The sequence below is a fragment of the Rhinolophus hipposideros genome (genome assembly GCF_964194185.1).
Source record: "Rhinolophus hipposideros genome assembly, chromosome: 1".
NCBI classification, from domain to species: Eukaryota; Metazoa; Chordata; class Mammalia; order Chiroptera; family Rhinolophidae; genus Rhinolophus; species Rhinolophus hipposideros.
Window position 1 is genome coordinate 20,477,646 of NC_138047.1, and position 21,113 is coordinate 20,498,758.

Sequence of the window (21,113 nt, forward strand, 5' to 3'; positions counted from 1 at the left end):
TGCCTTTTATTTCTTTCTTTTGCCTGATGACTCTGGCAAGGACTTGCAACACTATGTTGAAAAGCAGAAGTGATAGGGGACAGCCCTGTCGTGTTCCTGAACGTAGAGCAAAGGGCTTCATTTTTTTCACCAATAATTATGAGATTAGCTGAGGGCTTGTCATAGATGGCCTTTATTATGTTAAGGTATTTTCCTTCTATACCTATTTTATTAAGTGTTTTGATCACAAATGGATGTTGTATCTTGTCAAATGCTTTCTCTGCATCAATTGATATAATCATATGATTTTTGTCCTTTATTTTGTTTCTGTGATGTATCACATTGATGGATTTGCAAATGTTGAACCATCCTTGTGCTCCGGGCATGAACCCCACTTGGTCGTGGTGAATAATCTTTCTAATGCATTGTTGTATTCGATTTGCTAGAATTTTGTTTAGGATTTTTGCATCTGTATTCATCAGAGATATTGGTCTGTACTTTTTTGTGTGTGTGTGTTGTCCTTACCAGGTTATGGTATCAGGGTAATGTTGGCCTCATAAAATGAGTTAGGGAGTACTGTCTCTTCTTCAATTATTTGGAAGAGTTTGAGCAGGATTGGTATTAGATCCTCTTTGAAGGTTTGGTAGAATTCATTAGTGAAGCCATCTGGTCCCAGACTTTTGGGAGGGTTTTGGATGACTGATTCAATTTCGTTATTGGTGATCGGTCTGTTTAGATTTTCCAGTTCTTCATGGTTCAGCCTTGGAAGGCTATATGTTTCTAAGAACTTGTCCATTTCTTCTAGGTTATTGAATTTGGTGGCATATAGTCCTTCGTAGTATTCTTGGATGATCCTTTGTATTTCTGTGGTGTCTGTGATAACTTCCCCTTTTTCATTTCTGATTTTGTTAATTAGTGTCTTCTCTCTTCTTATCTTAGTGAGTCTAGCCAAGGGTTTGTCAATTTTGTTAATCTTTTCAAAGAACCAGCTGTTTGTCACATTAATTTTTTCTATTGTCTTTTTGTTCTCTATTTCATTTAGTTCTGCTCTGATTTTTGTTATTTCCTTTCTTCTGCTGACCTTGGGTTTACTTGTTCTTCTTTTTCTAGTTCTTTAAGGTGTAACATGAGGTCATTTATTAGGGATTTTTCTTGTTTCTTGAGATAAGCCTGTAATGATATAAATTTCCCTCTTAAAACTGCTTTCGCTGCATCCCAAAAATTTTGGTAGCATGTATTTTCATTGTCATTTGTTTTTATGTATCTTTTGAGCTGTCCTCTAATTTCTTCTTTGACCCAGTCATTCTTTAAAAGTATGTTGTTTAATCTCCATGTATTTGTGTTTTTTCCTGCTTTCTTTTTGCAGTTGATATCCAATTTCAAAGCTTGTAATCAGAGAATATGCTTGGTATGATTTCAATCTTCTTAAATTTGCTGAGGCTGATTTTATGTCCCAATATATGGTCTATCCTTGGGAATGTTCCATGTACACTCGAAAAGAATGTATAGTCTGATGTTTTAGGATGAAGTGCTCTATATATGTCAATTATGTCCATTTCATCTAATGTGTCATTTAGGGCTGCTATTTGGTTATTTATTTTCTGTTTGGATGATCTATCCATAGCTGTCAATGATGTATTTAGGTCCCCTAGTATAATTGTGTTTTGGTCAATTTCTCCCTTTAGTTCAGTTAGTAGTTACTTGGTATATTTTGGTGCTCCCTGATTGGGGGCATAAATATTGATGACTGATATGTCTTCTTGTTGTATAGTCCCCTGTACCATTATGAAATGTCCATCTTTGTCTCTTGTTACCTTTTTCACCCTGAAATCTGTTTCATCTGATGTCATTATGGCTACACCTGATTTTCTCTGGGTACCATTTGCTTGGAGTATCAATTTCCACCCTTTCACTTTGAATCTATGGTTGTCCTTGTAGCTGAGACGTGTCTCTTGGAGACAGCATATGGTTGGGTTTAGTTTTTTGATCCAATTTGCTACTCTGTGCCTTTTTATTGGTGAGTTCAGTCCATTTACATTTAGGGTGATTATTGAAACGTGAGGATTTCCTGTCATTCTATCTTTAGTTTTCTGGTAAGGCTGTGTCTCCATTGTTTCTTTGTCTTTTTGTTGTTGTCTATTATTTCTGTGCGGTGGCATTCTATGACGTTTTCCTCTGTTTCTTCTTTTATTACAGTATATATTTCAGTTCTGGATATTTTTTTGAGTGGTTACCCTTAAGTTCATGTAAAAGAAAGTTTGATATTTAGAGTATTCCATTTTCTTCAGCATGCTTACTTTCTCCATTCCCATATTCTGGTTCAGGCCTTTACTCTCCCCCTTTTTATGTTGCCACAAATTGTCCCTGTTGGTGGTCGAATAGCCTCCTTTTGTATTTCTTGTAGTGCAGGCCGTGTATTAGAAAATTCCCTCAGCTTCTGTATGTCTGGAAAAGTCTTTATTCCTCCTTCATATCTAAAGGATAACTTTGCTGGATATGTTATTCTTGGCTCATAATTTCTCTCTTTCAATAGTTCCCTCCTAGCTTGTAGAGTTTCTGCTGAAAAATCTGATGATAATCTAATGGGCTTTCCTTTGTAGGTTACCATCTTCTTTTCCCTGACTGCCTTGAGGATTCTTTCTTTGTCGTTGATTTTAGACAGCTTCAATACAATGTGCCTTGGAGAAGGCCTGTTGGGATTGAGGTAATTAGGTGCTCTATTTGCTTCTTGGATTCGAGGCTCCAGTTCTGTCCACAAGTTTGGGAAGTACTCATCAACAATTTGTTTGAATATATCTCTGTTCCCTTCTCTCTTTCTTCTCCTTCTGGTATGCCCATTATTCTTATATTACTCTTTCTGATAGAGTCAGAAAGTTCTTCTAGAGTTCTTTCATTTTTTTTAAGTCGCAAGTCTTTTTGTTCTTCCATCTGTGTAATTTCCAGGTTTCTATCTTCGATGTCACTGATTCTTTCCTCCATCTGGTCAACTTTACTACCTAAGCTGGTTATTTCATTCTTAATTTCTTCTATTGAATTCTTAATCTGCAGAGATTCTCTTTGGTTCTTTTCTAAAATTTCAAGCTCTTTCGTAAAATGCTCATGTTGTTCTTTGATTGTGTTTCTGAGTTCATTAAATTGCCTTTGTGATGTAATTGCATCTCATTGAGTTTTTTTCAGAACTTCAATCTTGAATTCTCTGTCATTTAAGTCACATATTTCCATATCTTTAAGTTCCTTTTCTGGAGACTTTTCACTTTCTTTCTGAGCAGTCTTGTTGCCTTGGTTATTCATGGCAATTACTGATTTATTATTTCTCTTCCTAGACATCTACGGAAGTGGCTTCTGCAACAGGTTGGTAGGAAGAGGTCTTTCTTTTGTTTTCCAGTACTTGTTGGTAGAATGTTTTATTTTCTCTCTAACTGCAGCCTTTTTTTCCTCTGTCACACAGTAGTGCTATGTTTTCTCTGCACTAGTACAGCTTCTCACACAATGGGGGGATTCCCTGGGAGATGGGCTTCTCCTCTGTTAACAGTTTGCCTGGGTCATAGGGTGCCACGTTCCTGTTGGGATGTGGAAAGCTTTTGAAGTTCCAAACCTCTTTCTGCACCAGATTCAGAGCCCGTATGTTTCAGCAGTTCTGTTTACTGCTGCAGGGATCCGCCCAGATAGGTGGGGCCAGGGGCGAGTTGTGAAAGGTGGCCCAGAGCAATGGCAGAGACCACCACCACAGCCAGTCCAGCTTCCACAGCTCCTTTCCCTTTGCCGGAACTAGTTGGGCTGCAAATCTCTGTCTGCGGTCCACAGTTCTCAGAACAGCAAATATTCTGTCCTTCTTATCTGACACTGCTACTGTTCCGCTTCTAGCACCAGGCATGTGGGGGCGGGGTGAGCTCTGGGGGGATAGGGAGGGGGCGGCTAGTCTCAGTGCCTAAGGCTTCCGTTCTCAGCGGCAGTGAGGGCTTATACCACCGTTTTCAGTCTTCTTCCCTCAGTCTTTTCTCCGAGGTCTCTGACGTGAGTGTTGGGTTCAGCCGTGTTATATGCTGCCCCCTCAGCCCTGTGGGCCATAAGCAGTTCGAGTTCTTCCCTCTCCCGCAGCTGCGGTAGTTCTAGGATGCAGCGAGCTCTGAGCACTGAGCTAGGTCTGCGTCCTGCGCCTGCGCGGCTCCGTCTCCACACTTCTCCTTTCCCTCCTCCCCCCCCCCACCCCGTGTGATTCTCCCACCTTTAGGTGAATTCAATAGTGGGCCTCTTCATCTTGCCTGTCTGCTATGCAGGGAGTCCTTTGTGGGTTATTGTTGTTCGATTAGTTGTAAATTCCAGGGTAGCTTTACAGAGTCTCACCTCAAGCTGCCATTTTGATGACATCTCCCTTTTTTTACATTTATTAATTGCAATTTTAATGTAAGAAAAAGATGTCTCTTCTACCCATTTATTGATTCAATGTTATATTTGTATGGACTTAGGATACTTATTTTATTTTATGGCTATAATCCATTTCTATATGTATTTATTTATGTTGTTTAAATTGTCCTGTATTTGGCCAGTGGGAACTCCTTCCAGCTGGTTCCTGTGTTCTTTTAACATTCACATCCTTTCATGAGCATTTCCTTACTTTCTGACACGGTGAGATACTTCGGGCTCACCTTGTATATTCCCTGCCCCGGCCCTGGAATCAACCAGTCTTCAAAGAGCTGCAGTTCTTCTTATTGAAGAATGGTGTTTAGAAACCAAGATCTGGGTTTCAAGGTGATACTTGTAATGCACTGAATTCTATAGATTGCCATGTTCCCCGTATAGTATAGCTACATTTCAAATCATTCATAATACTTGAAATCAACAAATTACATTTTTATTACTCAACCTATATTGTGCAAGTCAGTAGTTTTGCATTTTAGTTGTCAACAACAGGTATTTGGGTAACATTAATAATATTTAGCTAATATTGAGACCAGCCAATCAATTTGTTTTCATTTTTAAAGATGATGAATATGATGGTGATGATAGCAAAATATTTACTGATTATATAATACTCAAGAGAATGTGCTATGGGAATACAATTTATTAATTTATTCAACAAATACTTGTTGTATTTGTTGTATTGCCTTTCATGCGCCTGGCACTCTTCTAAGTTTTTAGGATACAGCTCTGAATTAAACAAAGATCCTGCCCTTATGGGCCTGAGTTCAAATTCTAGCTGTAACAATGGCTGACTGTATAACTTTGATAAGTTACTCAACCTCCTCAAGCCTCAGTCCTCATTGGTAAAATGGGTGTAGCTGTGACTAATAATATTTCCCCTTTAAAGGGGTGTTGTAGATGTTAAGTTAGATAATAAGTGTAAAGCATTTAGCACTGTAGCACCTAGTAGCAATCATTAAATATTATTTATAAATGACATAGTCATACAATTTAACATAATTCCTGCCCATAAGAAATAATGCAATCATGGACATAAAGGTTCCAACCATTGATTGTAATACAAGACAGCATATGGGAAGAGTTTTAAGAAGGTTAAAAAATAATGAATGAGAAGGCAAAGAGAAAGTTCTTCTAGCAAAGATGTTCAAAGAGGGCTTCATGGAGGAAGTTATGCAGGGTCTTAAGATGCAGGTGTGATTATAAAGTGATTTTTATGGAGAAGGTGTTCCAGAAAAGGAACACAGCATGAGCAAAGATTCAGAGATATGAAAAGGCAATTTTGGAAGTGATTTGGTTCTAACTGATGAGAAGAGAGTCAATGAAATCTTAAGACAGATAATAAAGGACCTTGAATAGCATGTCAAACAATTGGTGCTTTGCTAGGAAAATAATGGAATAAGAGAATATGTTTTATATTTCAAAATGACACTTCAAGAATGTTAGTCTTTAGCAATGAGCAGAATGAGTCATAATGAAAAAGAAACTTAAGGTCAAAAACCATCAAAGTAGCCCAGGTGAGAGCAGTGCACTGAACCAGGTGAGTGCAGCAGTAATGCCAGGGCAGTGTGGACGTGCTGGGGATAAAGAGCCTTAGGGCCACCTTCAACTCCTGCTGAGGGTTGAGATCTGGTGGATAACTAACCAGGCAGATAGTTTGGGAGCCATTCAGCACACTTCTCAAGAAACCACACTGTCTGTGCCTTCAACCTTGAAATGTGTCTTTATATTCAGAGGTGTGGTGGTAAATGTTTGATAAGCAGATCTACAGTGGAGGAAAGCCCAAATCGGTCTCATTTACCAATTTCCATAGTATAAATAGTCCCACTATGGTTGATTTCACGCTACAGTGATTCTTATATCATAAGAGTTAAACCATTGCTCTATGTACAGATGAGGTGAACCTGACATACCCACTTGTACCTGCCCAACCATGCATAAACACACTGACCTTCTATTTTTGTGATAGCATTCCCAGGGAGAATCAGGATGTGTGATTTTCTGTTTCAATTCAGAAATTCACAGGTCTGAATTAAAATAGAAAATCACATATCCAGGTTGAGAATGAGTGTTTTCCATACTCAGAACTGCATTTATGAAAGTACAAAACAAAGATTAGCAATAGTCATTTTCAAGTTCAGTAACTTAATATGCGGACTTTATCTTTTCTAACTTAAATGAACACATCAAAGGTGGGAGACTGTCATGTCTGTAAAATAGATATTTCTATTTTGTTTATTCTGATGTAAAGATCTGTGAGAACCTTTATCTGCTCCATTTCTGGCTCACCTTTGAAGAGGCAGTCAACATTGGAAAATCATGTCTTATATCCAAAGCTGGTTATCAATGATTCTAAAAATTAGGTTAGAATTCCCTTACTCACCTGAAATGCCTCCCTCCACACATCTGAACCAGCTTCTAAGATACAACCTTTCACAAATAAGATTAAATCCATAAATATTTAACCCCAGATTCTGTCCTCAATAGATTCAAATCATATCCCACTTGTAAGTAGTAAGTATAAGTCATCAGATAAAAGAAATCTAACCACATGGCTGTTACATTTATATGGTACATATCATTTGTCAGTTTAAGGTTGTTTTTTAATAGACTTTATTTTTTAGAGCAGTTTTAGTTTCAAAACAAAATTAAGCAAAAAGTACAGAGAGTTCCCATATATCCCCAGGGCCCACACATGCAAAGCGTCCCTCTTCCACAACATTTCCTACCAGAATGGGACATTTATTAAAATTGGCAAACCTACACTGATTATCACTATCACCATTATCACCCAAAGTCTATAGCTTACATTAGGGTTCATTGTTGGTGTTGTGCACTCTATAGGTTTGGATAAATAAATGTATAGGTAACATGTAGCCATCATTATAGTATCATATAAAGTGTGCTCCACCTACCATGTTTCCCCGAAAATAAGACCTAACCAGAAAATAAGCCCTAGAATGATTTTTCAGGTTGACATCCACTGAACATAAGCCCTAATGCATCTTTTGGAGCAAAAATTAATATAAGACCCTGTCTTATTTTGGGGGAAACACAGTATTCATCCCTCCCTGCCCTCAAAACCCTGACAACCACTGATCTTTTTACTGTCTCATAGTTTTGCCTTTTCCAGAATGTCACATAGTTGGAATCATACAGTATGTATCTTTCCAGACTGGCTTCTGTCACTTAGGAATATACGTGTAAGGTTCCTCCATGTTTTTTCATGGCTTGACAGCTCATTCATTTTTAGTGCTGAGTAATATTCCATCGTCTGGATGGACCATAGTTTGTTTATCCATTCACCTACTGAGGGACATCTCAATCGCTTCCAAGTTTTGGCAATTGTGAATAAGGCTCCTATGAATATCCATGGGCAGGCTTTTGAGTGGACATACATTTTTTTACTCCTTTGGGTTAATGCCAAGGAGATTGCTGGGTTGTATGGCAAGAGTATGTTTCAAATTATAACAAATCACCAAACTGTCTTCCAAAGTGGCTATACCATTTGCATTCCCACAAGCAGTGAATGATTTCCAAGCTTCTTACATGCTGGACCAGAAACAGAGAAGTTTGTCAATTTAAGTTTAAAGTCACTACATTCCAAACACTTGATCATACAAGCTGGCTTCTTTCTGAAACCCAAGGCACTAGTAAATGTGACAGGCTACCATTTACCTGATCTTACTGGTAAAGATAGTTAATAAAATCTTGCTGCCTTGTCATGGCGAGAGTTAGGGGGGAATACGGAAGAATTGGAATAAGTTCTCCTATATTAGAACCTCCCCATTATTTCTGACCTCCCACTGCATGTTCTTTCTGTAAGTCATTTTAATTTATTGACACACAATTTAAAAGCCACATTTTAATGCAATTTACTTGAAGCATCCCTTCCTTCTTTGCACACCGTGGATGTTTTCCTGGAGTTCACTCCCCATTTAGGAACTCACTTCAAATGTCACTTCCTCAAGAAGCTTCCCCTGACTGTTCTCCTTTCTCTAAGAACACTTATCTCAAATTGAAATTATACATTTGTGTTATTATTTGATAAGTGTCTCTTTTGCACCATTAGACTGGACACTTTATTAGTGGAGGGCAAGCACTGGCTTTGGTTTTGCTCACTATGGGCTCCCCAGTGCCCAAAGCAGTGGCTGACACTAAAGGTACCTAGGAAATATTTGGTGAATGAATGAATGAGAATAGATAAATGAATGAATGAATGAATGAACCGATTTCCTTACAGCCATACACCTTGCATTTAAACCATTGCTCTCCTCTCTCTTCACTGAGCCACTATCTTGCAACTCTACTAAAATCTAGTATACCATTTTATTTTTGTGCAGAATATGAATGGAAATGGAAATAGAGATTAAAATGCCCTTTAAAAATGAACTTGGGCATTTTCTCCTGAGACCATGGGAGGCTCCACTCAAGGTGGTGCATTTATTCTTGAGAAGCAGAACCCTGGACCCTACTTCTGTATTCATTGGGCACTTAAAGGCCAAGTGCTGTTCGAACTGTTAGACCAGGAGTACAGGTAGTCAGCACGATGGAAACAGCAACAAACTGGGAGTCGGAGGGTCCATATTTTCATTTCTTCACCCATCATTTATCAGGACATGCCGGTTACATCTCTGAACCTTAGTGTTTCCAGCCATAAAAACGCCATCAGACCAATCCCCCACCCCTCAGGATTGCTGGGAAGGTGATTTGCAAACTGTAAAGAACTCTATACAGTCAACTGTTGTCAGTTTTGAACACCACCCACCAACAGGAGGTGGGAAGGACCAGAAACAACCTCTAACGCCGAGATCCAGGCTCTCTGTGCCAGACCTAGGCGTGCATTTAAGGCGATGACTCAGGTAACTTTTGCTTAAAGCCTCCTATGAGACAAGGGAGGAGAGGTTTTCAAAATAACTAACACACCAGCAAAAATCCTCTTCACTTCTTCCTATTTGCAAACATTATTTGTGTCATGCGCTTCTTCCTATATGGCCATCATTTTATGTTTTCTTACTGATTTTTGCCTGTGATGACATTACGAATAGCTGGTTCCCTGAAAACTACCAACCCTAGAAGAAATTCATGAGCTCGTGAGTGTACAACGGAAAGCCTGGGATCAGAGCAGCCCTCAGACTAAACCAGGAAGTGGTCATTCAGGGGCTGCTCAGCCCCTCTCATCGCTGGCTTCCTTTTCTTGCGGTCCCTCCACACCAGCTGCAGAAACTTACACTATTTATTTCCTTTTCTCAAGCGTGCAGTAGGGAAGGATGTAATAATCTTATTTTCATCAGGATAATAGTTACCCAGGGGAAGTAGGTGACACCCAGGGACTCCGATTCATTGGTGCTGGCCTGCATTTTTAACCAGCCCCTCGAAAAGCTGAGTGATAAGTGTCTCAAGGGCAGGGAAGCTGTCTGTTTTCTCACTGCTGATTTCTCACCAGCTCGGACAGGATTTGGCTCATAGTGGGTGTTCAACGAGTTGTTGAATGAGCATGCCCAGTATAAGGGACCGCTGCATAAATGCCATGCCTTCCCTTCTTTTCCTACCCCCTTTGCAAGTCTATAAATTTGTATCTTTGTGTATTAGTTTGCTAGGGCTGCCCTAACTGAGCATTGCACACAACAGAAATTTATTTTCTCACAGTTCTAGAGGCTATAAATCCCAGATCAAGGTATGGGCAGGGCCGGTCTCTCCTAAAGCCTCGCTCCTTGGCTTGGAGCTGCCATCTTCTCCCCAAGTCTTCCCATGGTCTTCCTTCTGTGTGTGTCTATGTCCTAACTTCTTCTTCTTATAGGGTACCGGTCAGATTAGATTAGGGCCCACCCTAATGACCTTGTAAAGACCTTATCTCCAAATAGAGTCACATTCTGAGGGACTGGTGGTAGGACTTCAGTATATAATCTTTGGGGGGACACAATTCAGTCCATAACACTTAAACTTATAAAGTCCCACAAGGTTTTAATCATAGGATTTTGTCTATGGGGCTGAATGTGGGGGAAGTGTCTTGTGAGACACCAGGCTCTTCTGAAGACTGTAATCATTCCCAGTAGGCAGCCTCCTTCAATGGGATTGGTCCTAAAGAAACAAACTTTTCTCCAGGATTTGGAGCAACTGATTGGATAGCACACATATTATAAGTGTGGCCACCACAATGATAAAGTGAAATGCCCTTGTTACAGCGAAGCATCCAACAATAGGAGAGGAAAAGGTGATTCTTGCAGCCACAGGTTACTAATAATGTATAGAAAACTATTTTCTTAAGGCAGATTCATTGTTTGATGTTTCACTCTTATTTTTTGTGGGATTGTGGGATTTTTTTTTTTTTAAGGAAAATAAACCCTCAGTAAATTAGAATGTTGCAACCTAATACCATGTTCCAACTCATAAATGTTTTCCTTCAGAGTTCATTTGGAAGCATTTCAGACAGATTGTTAGGATTATTACTTTTTGGGATAAAATCACACATTTTTTTTCAAACATTTCTTCAATTCATAATCCTCCTCTCAGTAATATTTTGCATGTTGTAAGAAAAACGCAAGGAAGAGAGGTTGCCTCTGTCTATTTTTAGATTAATGCATTGGCCAAATTCAGGAGACTCATCTAAATGCCTGCTTCCCACAGACATGAACTCCTTTTCCAGTGCCAAACACTTAAGCCAATTTCATAATCCACTTGCAAGTCAACATCGCCATATTCACACACCATCTTTAACCCCATCATTTTACACGTTATCTTTAATCCCATCATTTCTCTGAATATGCTTGTTGTACAAAAGTGAGCAGACCCTGGGTGGGTCCAGGTAAACCACTATACCTGACTACTCTCATTCGTCTTTAAAACATTGTGTTATGCGGGAAGCGGGCTCAACAAAGATGGAGCCTGGATGGTGTGAGACGCGCCTGGAGAAGATGCTCTGAGCCCTGAGCATCAGCAGTGCCAAGACAGGAGCCGAAAGTCTGTGGACAATGAGCTCAGGTAGCTGAAGCATGGAGGTGAGTGGGCTGATGTCCAGGTCTGCTTATGCCAGAGAGAGAGCCAGAAAGTGGCTGTCCCATCATGGAGACAAGAGAATAGCCAAACCCTGCAGGAGCAAAGCTGACTCAGGAGGCAAAGGAGAGCCCTGGATTGCAAATCAGAGCAGAGAGGTGCAGTCATGGGACCCCATCCAATTCTACTGAACTCTTGACTTTCTCATCTGAAGAACCTTGAGGACTTCACCAGAGATTTGGCAAAAAATAGCGACTTGTCCAGAGTCGTTCAGAAGCCAATGGCAAAGTGAACTAGAATTTAGAATTCCTGCTTTTTTAACCTCCATTCGGTAATTTTCCACTTGAGCTAAAACACTGCGTTTGAAAGAGGGCCTCAAAGATATTAGAGAGATTCAATGAGAGACAATTTACAAATCAAAATTTTCCTGTAGGTACACAAAGTACTGCACACAAATGTTTATAATGACTTTCCAACAACTGAAAACAACTCATATCCCTTAGCCAGAGATGGACAAACAAACTGTGGTCCTTCGACACAGTGGAATACTACTCGATAATAAAAAGGAATGAACTCGGACGCATGCAGTATCACAGGTGAATCGCAGACGCACTAAGCTGAGACCCAAGAGGCTACAGATTGTATACCTCCATTTATATGACATTCTGGAAAACAGATTTCTAGATGCAGAGGCTAGAGGTGTGGGTGGGGGTGGCCTTGACCACAAAGCAGCAATGGACATTGTTAGCTGGATTGTGGTGGCTATGTGACCAGATGTATTTTTCGAAGCTCTCAGAGCTGGGTACTAAAAAGGATGAAATTTACTCTATGTAAAATATACCTGAATTTTTTTCAATTTTAAATAGAGAAAAATAGCCTGTAGATATGCTCCTGAGAGACAGTGTGGTAAAATAGTTAAGAAGGCCTGGGTTTAAAACTTGGCCTTGCTATCTATTGTATTTAGCTTTTCTGTATTTCATTTTCCTTATTTAAAAATGGGGGTAATTCAAGTCTTTGCCTCATAGAATTGTTGTAACAATGGAACTAATATATATGTAGTACATGGTTAGAAAGTTAGCTTTTGTTTGATACATCTTCGTACAATTGCCCAGTATATCCTCAAGATAAATTCCTAGAAGTGTAAATGCCAGTTAAAGGTTTGAGATGATGTCATACGTATCGCCAAACTACCTTCCCAGAAAATTGTGCCACTTCTCCCAAGCAGACATACAGATGGCCAATAGGCATATGCAAAGACAATCAACCTCACTAGCTGTAAGGGAAAAGCAAATCAAAACCCCAATGTGATACCGTCTCACACCTGTTAGGATGGCTGCTGTCAACAAGACAAGTAATAACAAGTGTTAGAGCAGATGTGAAGACAAAGAAACCCTCGTGCACAGCTGGTGGGAATGCACTCAATTGGTGCAGCCTCTATGGAAAACAGTATGGAGGTTCATCAATAAATTAAGAATAGAGCTCCCATAGGACCCATCAATCTTTCTTCAGAAAAATTTGAAAATACTTATTTATAAAGATGTAGGTACCACGATGTTCATTGCAGTATTATTCATATTACTCAAGGTGTGGAAGCAACCTAAGTGTCCTGTGACAGATGACTGCAGAAAGAAAATAGAATATATATATATAAATATATATACAATGGAATACCACTCAGGCATTAAAAAAAGATGAACTATTGTTATTTGTGACAATGTGGATGGATCTTGAGAGTATCATACTAAGTGAAATAAGTCAGATGGAAAAGGACAAGAACCATGTGATTTCACTCATAGGTGAGGTATAAAACACAAAGCAAAAAATGAACAAACAAACTCATAGACACAGATAACGGTATGGTGATTACCAGAAGGGAAAGGGGGTGGGGAGGATGAAGAAGTGAAAGGGGATCAAATATATATATGGTGATGAAAGGAGACTAGACTTTGGGTGGTGAGAACACAATGGAATATACAGATGATGCATTATAGAACTGTATACCTGAAACTTATATAATGTTATTAACCCATGTTACCCCAATAAAGTGAAGTTTTTTAAAAGTTGTGCTAACTTACATTTCCACAAACAGAGTATATGAGTTCTTGCTCCTTGGCTCTTTTCTTAACATGGCCTAGTACTAATCTTTATATCTTTTCCAATTTGAAAGGTCAAACATGGTATCTCTTTGTTCCTTTTCTTTGTATTCTTTTGATGACTAATGAGGTGGACCGTCTTTTCACATACTTTTTGGTCATTGCTATTTATTTTATGTGAATTGCCTATTTATAATCTTGTATTCGAATGTTTACAATTTTATTATTAATGTATATGACTTTTTACTATGAATTAGGATTAATAATAATCATTAACATTTATTTTTTACTAGGTGCCAGACATTCAAGTAATCACTGAAAAATATTCACATTTGTTTAGGCATATACATTATAAACATTTTCCCCTGTTTCTTTCACCACCCATTCGACCTTGCTCAGATTTTTTGCTAAAGAAGTTTAAATTTTAAAATTCCTTTGTGACCTCTATATTTCCTCATGTTTATGGAAGCTTTCCCTTTTGAGTAATTGTAATCATTTCCTACAACTGTTAGAGTTACATTCCCATGTTCTCATTTATTTGGAGGTGCTTTGTGGCATTCTCATTGTCCAAAATTATTCTAAAATATTAACCGATTTTTAATCCCAAAATAAAACTGCCGGCGCCTGATTGCATTTTTAGCAACGGACTTCAGCATTAACGTTATTTCTCAAAGAGATGAGAGAATAAGAAGTGAGAAGGTAGCAGATAAAACGGCTCACGGTTTTCCTTTCTGAAATGTCAGCGCTTGGGTGGCCATGGTGATTTCCAAAAAAACGCTGGGTGATTCTTTAATCTGAACCTGCCACTGCTCTTCCTGTTGTCTTCCCCTTCATCTGCCCCACCCCCCTTCTCCTGGCAAGTTTCCACTCTCTCCCCCCTGCTCCCTGCCCACCTAAACCCAGACATCAAATCCACACTCAAAACAAAGCTGATATTTTCAAATAGAACTTCTTCCAACTCCAAAACTTTCTCTACAGATTAATGAAATCCGACTCTATGGTCCAAATATCACTTTAAAAGCTCAGCTCCTTTCTTCTTCCACATTTAAAAATAACAGTTTGGGAGAAATGAAATACAAAACAGAGGTGTAATGCATCTCGTATGACCTCACATTTTTAGGGTTATTTTTTCTTTCCAACTGATCCTGCATTCATGCTAATGTCCCTTTTTTGGATCCTTAAAAGGACTCAGTTAGTCCATCAAAAGCCAAAAGGAAAATAAACTGTGTTTCTCAGTCAATGTGAGGTGCTAACAAAGGACTTAGCGTTTGGAGAACAGTTTTGATTAAGGGGGAAGAATCAATTTTAGTTGCCAGTTTTTCCTTCAAGAAAAAAAAAAAACTGGCTAAGTGTCTTTGTATAAAGAAAGGCACAATGTTTTGTTTATTTGTTTTCAGAATCTGCCTTTAAGAAATTTCTAGAAGAAGGGAAACATTAGCTAAGGAAAATTATCATTAAATAATGATAAGTCTTGTTGTCTCAAAGTGAGAGGAAAAGTTTGCAGAGATGAATCTGAGTATCAGCACCAACATTTTTTTGTCTTCTGATTATCATTTAAATTCCAAACATGATGGAATTATTCAAGATTTTAAAAAATTGTGTGTGTGTGGGGGGTGTGTATATGTGTGTGTGTGTGTCTATGCTTAAAGACAAATGGTTGATCATAAAAATTGTATTACTTCCCACTGAATTAAATTGGAGAAAAACTATGTTTAGTTGGTGCTATTCAAAAAGCACAAAATAAGAAAAGATTGATATGAAAAAAAATCCATTTCTCTCTTTCAAAGTACATAATTCAAGTCTCTTTGTTTTATTTAAACTATATCCATGTATGTCAGGCAGTCTGTTTTGGACTCGTTTGCTGGTGTTAAAGATGGAAATATAACCATTAATTTGAATATACAGAGGGTGCCAAAAAAATGTATACACATTTTAAGAAAGGAAAACTGTATTAAAATTGCAATACTCAATATATACCAATAACAAAACAGGAATACAAGTCACGTTTGACTTCTGCAATTAGGAGAGGTGCTCAAAGTGGTTACCATCAGTGTCCAGACACTTCTGATGATGGCGAACTACTGCTTGAGCAACGTTGACCAAAGTGTCCACTTGTATACATTATTTTGGCATCCCCAGGATGTGCGTGTCCCTATACATATATTTTTATGTGCATATGTACACATAAGTGTATATACATATATACACAAACATAATTATGTATGTATGTACATGGAACATACATATAAAACATTATGTAGTACTTATCAAAACAAACGGCATATTTTGGAAGAAAAAATTGATTAGGCACACAAATCAGCAGATTACTTCTACTCCCCTACGGAGATCTGAGACTTTTAAGGTCCTGAGCATAAAATGCTTCCAGCCTTTTCCAGCAGGCGCAACACCAAGGTGGTGTCTCAAAAGACAAACATACTTTTGGGGTAGATAACTGTTTCCTTGGCCTCTGAATAACTGTGGCCACATTCTCAGGAAGAAAATTGTGGCCTATTTTGCCAGTTATTTTATTTTTTCAGAATAGGAAAATTCCCACCGTAAGGCACAGGAATTAACGTCCCTAAAAGAAAAGGCCTTCTGCTCGTGACCATTAGGAGGGTGTCTCTCAGCTTCTCATCTATAATGCACATGTAATCAGGATGCAGCCTCTATATTACTTTCTAGAATTTTCTAGAATCCGGACCGTGTGTGGTGTGTGTGTGTGTGTGTATGTGTGTGTGTATCTGTGAATGCCTTCAAGTGCACATGCAAAAATCCAGCAGAATCTAACTATAGTTGCTATTAGTTGATCTCAATAACTGTCTCATTTCCTTCCTCTCTCTCATTTTTAGGATATTATATTGTTATTACTTATCCCCCAATTTCACAGGCATTTATAAATCCCTGAGTCTGGCAGTCTGCCTGGTTCTGTGGGTGCAAGGATTCTTTATTTCTTCATTTATTTCAACCCATCCCATTCCATACAGTATTTGTGATACACGTATGCAAACCTGAAGAAAGATTCCTGCCCAGGAAGAGCTTACAGTCCTGTTTCCTTTGCCATTTGCAGAGTCAATTCTTAAAATATAAGATGTCTACTCTTGGTTTATAAATATTTGGAGCCAAATCAGTTTTCATAATGGAATGCTCCTGGTATGATGTCATGTCAACAGATATGGATCAGGACAAGGGCCACCTGTGTTACACTTGTCTAAATATCGGAGCCCATGATTACACAGGAAGAACAGAGTTCATGTCTCTCTCATCAAATCAGTAGTTTGTCCACTGGCATAGCCTCAAGGCACTGATATACCAGAAAAGATGAAAATAACAAAAAATAAATGTGAAAGTAGTTGAAAAAGTTAAAATGCTGATATGATTTTTTTCAGTGGTAGACTTAGAAACTTGGACTTCTGTCATCAAAGATTTGAACGCTTAGAAAAGAATATTTTATTCCATGAACCATAGTTGGCCAAGTTATAGCCCTTTGCTTACTGTGTTTTTTAATCTCAGGAATACAGAGCTGCTTTGATGACCTTTATTTGACTTATTTGAACGTCATCAGACACATCTTTTAAAATATGGAGCTTTGGAGTCCAATCCTGGGCTATTATCTAGATCAGATTCTATATTGATTAAGCAAGAGACATTCTGACTATGGTTTTAACCCTGAGCATGTTTGAGTCCATTTTTTTAAAGACAAACATTTTTAACAAGAATTATTGTGTCTTAGGTTGGCTTCTTCCAGCGTGGACATTAAGACGATTAGAAAACAAGCAATTTATTTGAGAAATAATCCAAAGAAAACATTGCTAAGGGAGAAGGGAAGACATATGTGGAAATGAAGGATATAATAAAAAGATTAACATCAAGGGCTGACACAGTGGGCAACCAGGGGCTCTGTCTCACTGGGGAAATCTGGGAGATGGGAAATACGTGCCTCAGAGTTGTCCCACTTCATGTGGTAAAGAAGCTATGACAGCTCCTGTCCCTAGTTATCGTCCAATTCCTATCCCTCATTGGCTGAAGGCTATGGCGAGGGCACTTCCGGCCTGCCTTCGCCCAGCCAAGAGAAGCTTTCCAGAGAAGAATCATATTGCTTATGGCCTGACGCCGTTCCTATGTTCTGGAAAGGTGAGTTCTGAGGGTTGTGGCTATAAATCATTTTCTTGTGCAAATTCCATTAAACCAACTTAATTCCTTGATCGCTTTTCCATATGGAGCGGAGAAATATATCCCCCCGCCCTTCTTTTTTTCCATTTTCACTTCTGTTCTACTAGAATGAACCAATTATGGTTTCGACCATTGTAAGTTTTCTTCTGTGGCCATAATTTCTACCAAGCTGGTTTTCTCATCTCTACATCTAAACTTGACACTGCAGATTTAGCCATCATCATTTTTATTTTTGTTTGATTGCATCCACCAACAATAACCCTATATATTAGATTAAGAAAAACAGAGTTCTGCCTGTATATTAACCAGTCACTGAGATCACTGCAAGCATTACCCCTCAAATAGCCTAAGATTGCTCTATTGCCCAGGACAGCTTATGACCCCGCTCCACCTCTTCCTAGTTGTGTGAACTTTAGTGAACTTATAGGGTAGCCTCCTTAAACCTCAATTTACTCCTTTGCAAAACTGTGCTAATAATATTATATTAAAGACGCGGTCTTATATATAGTAAAATAAAATCGGGTCTTCTATTAATTTTTGCTCCAAAAGACGCATTAGAGCTGATGGTCCGGCTAGGTCTTATTTTCGGGAAAATACAGTACTGCTTGCCTCATAGGGTTGTTGCTGGTAGAGGAATAGTAAAACAATATGTTTAAAGAGCCTGGTACACAGTAGGTACTAAGCACATGCGTTTTCCCTTTTGCTTTCCTTAAGATATGTGCCTTGAGTCTAGAGGATGGGAGAAATGGTGTTATGATGAATTTCTTAAGCATTTCTAGAAAGTTGGCCTTCCTAAGTGCAGAAGAGTTTGAGATCTACTGGTTTGTGTGTCATTTTGAGCAATTACAGTGAAATTCCAACATCCTGTCAAAAATGTCTTAAGAAAGGTGTGATTTGGTATTCTTATTTGTATCATTCTCACTCTGCAGTCAGCATTTCAGGATGCTGTATGTGTTTGTTATGTATGATCATGAGCTTAGATTGTTTCTATAAAATTTGGGCATGTGTTTTTGTCTTTTTTAGATTTAATTGTGGGTGCATTTGGAGCAGGAAAAGTTGCTGTTTACAGGTATGTGGTTGGTGATATGCAAATGTTTTTTACTGAAGTATAATTGACATATAACATTATGTTAGTTTCAAGCATACAGCACAATGATTCAATATTTGTATATATTGTGAAATAGTCACCCAATTAGTCTAGTTACCATCCATCACCATACATAGTCACAAAATTTTTTTGTTGTGATGAGAACTTCTAAGATCGACTCTCTCAGCAACTTTCAAATATACAATACAGTATTATTAACTATAGTCACCATGCTGTACATTACATCCGAGGACTTATGTATGTACTTTATAACTGGAAGTTTGTACCTTTTCACCACCTTCACCCATTTCCCCCATGCCCCACAACACCCCATACCATCCTCTACCCACCGCTCTTGCAACCACCAATCTGTTCTCTATATCTATGTGTTTGTTTTCTGTTGTTGTTGTTTTTTTAGATTCCACATATGAGTTCATACGGTATTTGTCTTTGTCTGAATTTTTTCATTTAGCATGATGATCTCAAGGTCCTTACATGTTGTCGAAATAGCAAGATGTCTTTTTTATGGCTGAATGATATTCTATTGTATACTCATATGTACACCACATTTCCTTTATTCATTCATCTATCAATGAACATGTTGTTCTAATTGTTTCAAATGCATTTCCTTTTTGTTGCTAGTTTTGCCTTTAAAAACATATACCAACCATTTATTTTGGAGAACATTTAGATGCTCTTTTAAAGTTTGGAGGAATTTTTGTCATCATTTTCTTTCCTTTCTTTCATCCCTCTGTCTTTTTATTCTCACACTTTATGACCACAATTCCACCCCCTACTAACATATTGTGAAATAAATCTTAGCAGAACTTATCAAATGACACACTGTTTAGATGTTACTATATTTGAATGTTTTCTTTTGCTTTGGAAATGCATTAAAATGTGATTATAGAAAGAATACTGGGTGGGAGAATGTTGCGATGTGCCCTGGCCTCTGTAATCACATGTGGACACTAAGTTCAGGAATAGAACATACCCGGGATTCATAGCCTCCAATAGCAAGCACTGAACAACAGTTCAAATGTGACTGGTGTGATTTCAAAAACCTGGTCATTCCACAAACTCACTAATTTGTAATCTTGGCCAAGTTCCTATAACTTTCTGAGCCTCTGGTTTTTCATCTATAAAATGGGGATAACAATATTTGCTTTATAAGGTTATTTTTGTTAAAAAGATTAAGTGTGAATCTGCATGTAGAGTACACAAAGTAGTAATGGGTGGACAGTTGGTGCTCAAAAATTTTAGATTCTTTTTCTTCTTAAAAAAAAAAAAATTGTGTAGGCACTCAAGACACTAGGTCAGGAGGTCAAGACAAAAGGCAGAAGGCACATGTTGTTAACCTAACTCAATTCCCAGAGAGATTGTAAGTTAGGTTTCCTCAACTAGGTAAGATTTTCTTCTTCAACCGTCCCAAGACATACTCACAGGGCTGATTTATACCAGCCACTCTCCACTTCAGGTTGTAGGGAATGAGATGATTGAAACTCTCAGAGTAGCAGAAGGATGAGGCTGTGTTTGAGGTGTTCTTGAGGATGCGCCCCTTAGAGCTGATGGAGTAAAACTGACTCTCGGTCCAGCTGCTGGCTGTGAATCCACCACCACATTTGTGCCAAGGTCATATATTCCATTGGCTGGTTCCCAGCCAATTACTGGGCACCACAGGGATATAAATACAGGCCCATTCTTGTGAGACGTGGAGCTCCTCTAACGGGCAACTTTGGCTCAGGGACCCCCCGTGCTCTGGCTGGGGCTTCCTTACTGGACCCCCTTTATTCCACTCCTGCCCCTTTATTCTTCCTAGGTGTTTGCCCCACTAAATGTCTTGCATGTCAAATCCTGCCTTATGGGCTGCTTTTCCAAGGACTGGAGCTAACATAATATTGAAAACAAAACTAGGTAACAGAGTACAGATAAATAGCATAAAGGATTTTAGGAAAATACCCAGTGGGCCCCATTGTGGTTATGGTGAAATTGTTTCAAGTCCTGTCCTAAGCAACACTGTCTCAAGGCACAGCCCTCCTACCTGTCAGAGGAAAACATATGCAGCCCAGTATCGTTTCATATTGTCATCTGGAGACGGGGCTTGCAGCTATCATATCTTGGAACTAACTGGGCTTTAAAAATCGCCCCATCTCCTCTCTCTACGACTTACATTCCCATCTGATTTTGCTTACCTGGGTGGTGGGAATTGAGTTTACTCTATTGGCTGCACATTAGAGTCACCTAGAAGGTTTGTTTAACATTCCAATGCCTGGCCCTGACCCCCACAGGTTCTGATTCAATTCACCTGTGGTGGGGCCCCGGTGTATTATCTGTTTTAAAACTCCGTGAATGCTTATATTGTGCAGTTAGGA

At 38.7% G+C, this 21,113-nt stretch overlaps 1 protein-coding gene across 4 annotated transcripts in view; it reads left to right on the forward strand.

Moving 5' to 3' along the window:
- Positions 1-21,113, forward strand: part of ITGA8 (integrin subunit alpha 8) — a 167,951-nt gene that overhangs the window by 73,364 nt on the left and 73,474 nt on the right. For all 4 annotated transcript variants that reach the window (XR_013993892.1, XR_013993893.1, XM_081057808.1 and 1 more), the window contains one exon: positions 18,678-18,723. Coding sequence is in view for 2 of the 4 variants with exons in the window: in XM_081057808.1 (XP_080913934.1) it covers positions 18,678-18,723 (46 nt within the window). In the remaining 2 variants the exon portion in view is untranslated. The remainder of the gene's footprint in view (positions 1-18,677; positions 18,724-21,113) is intronic.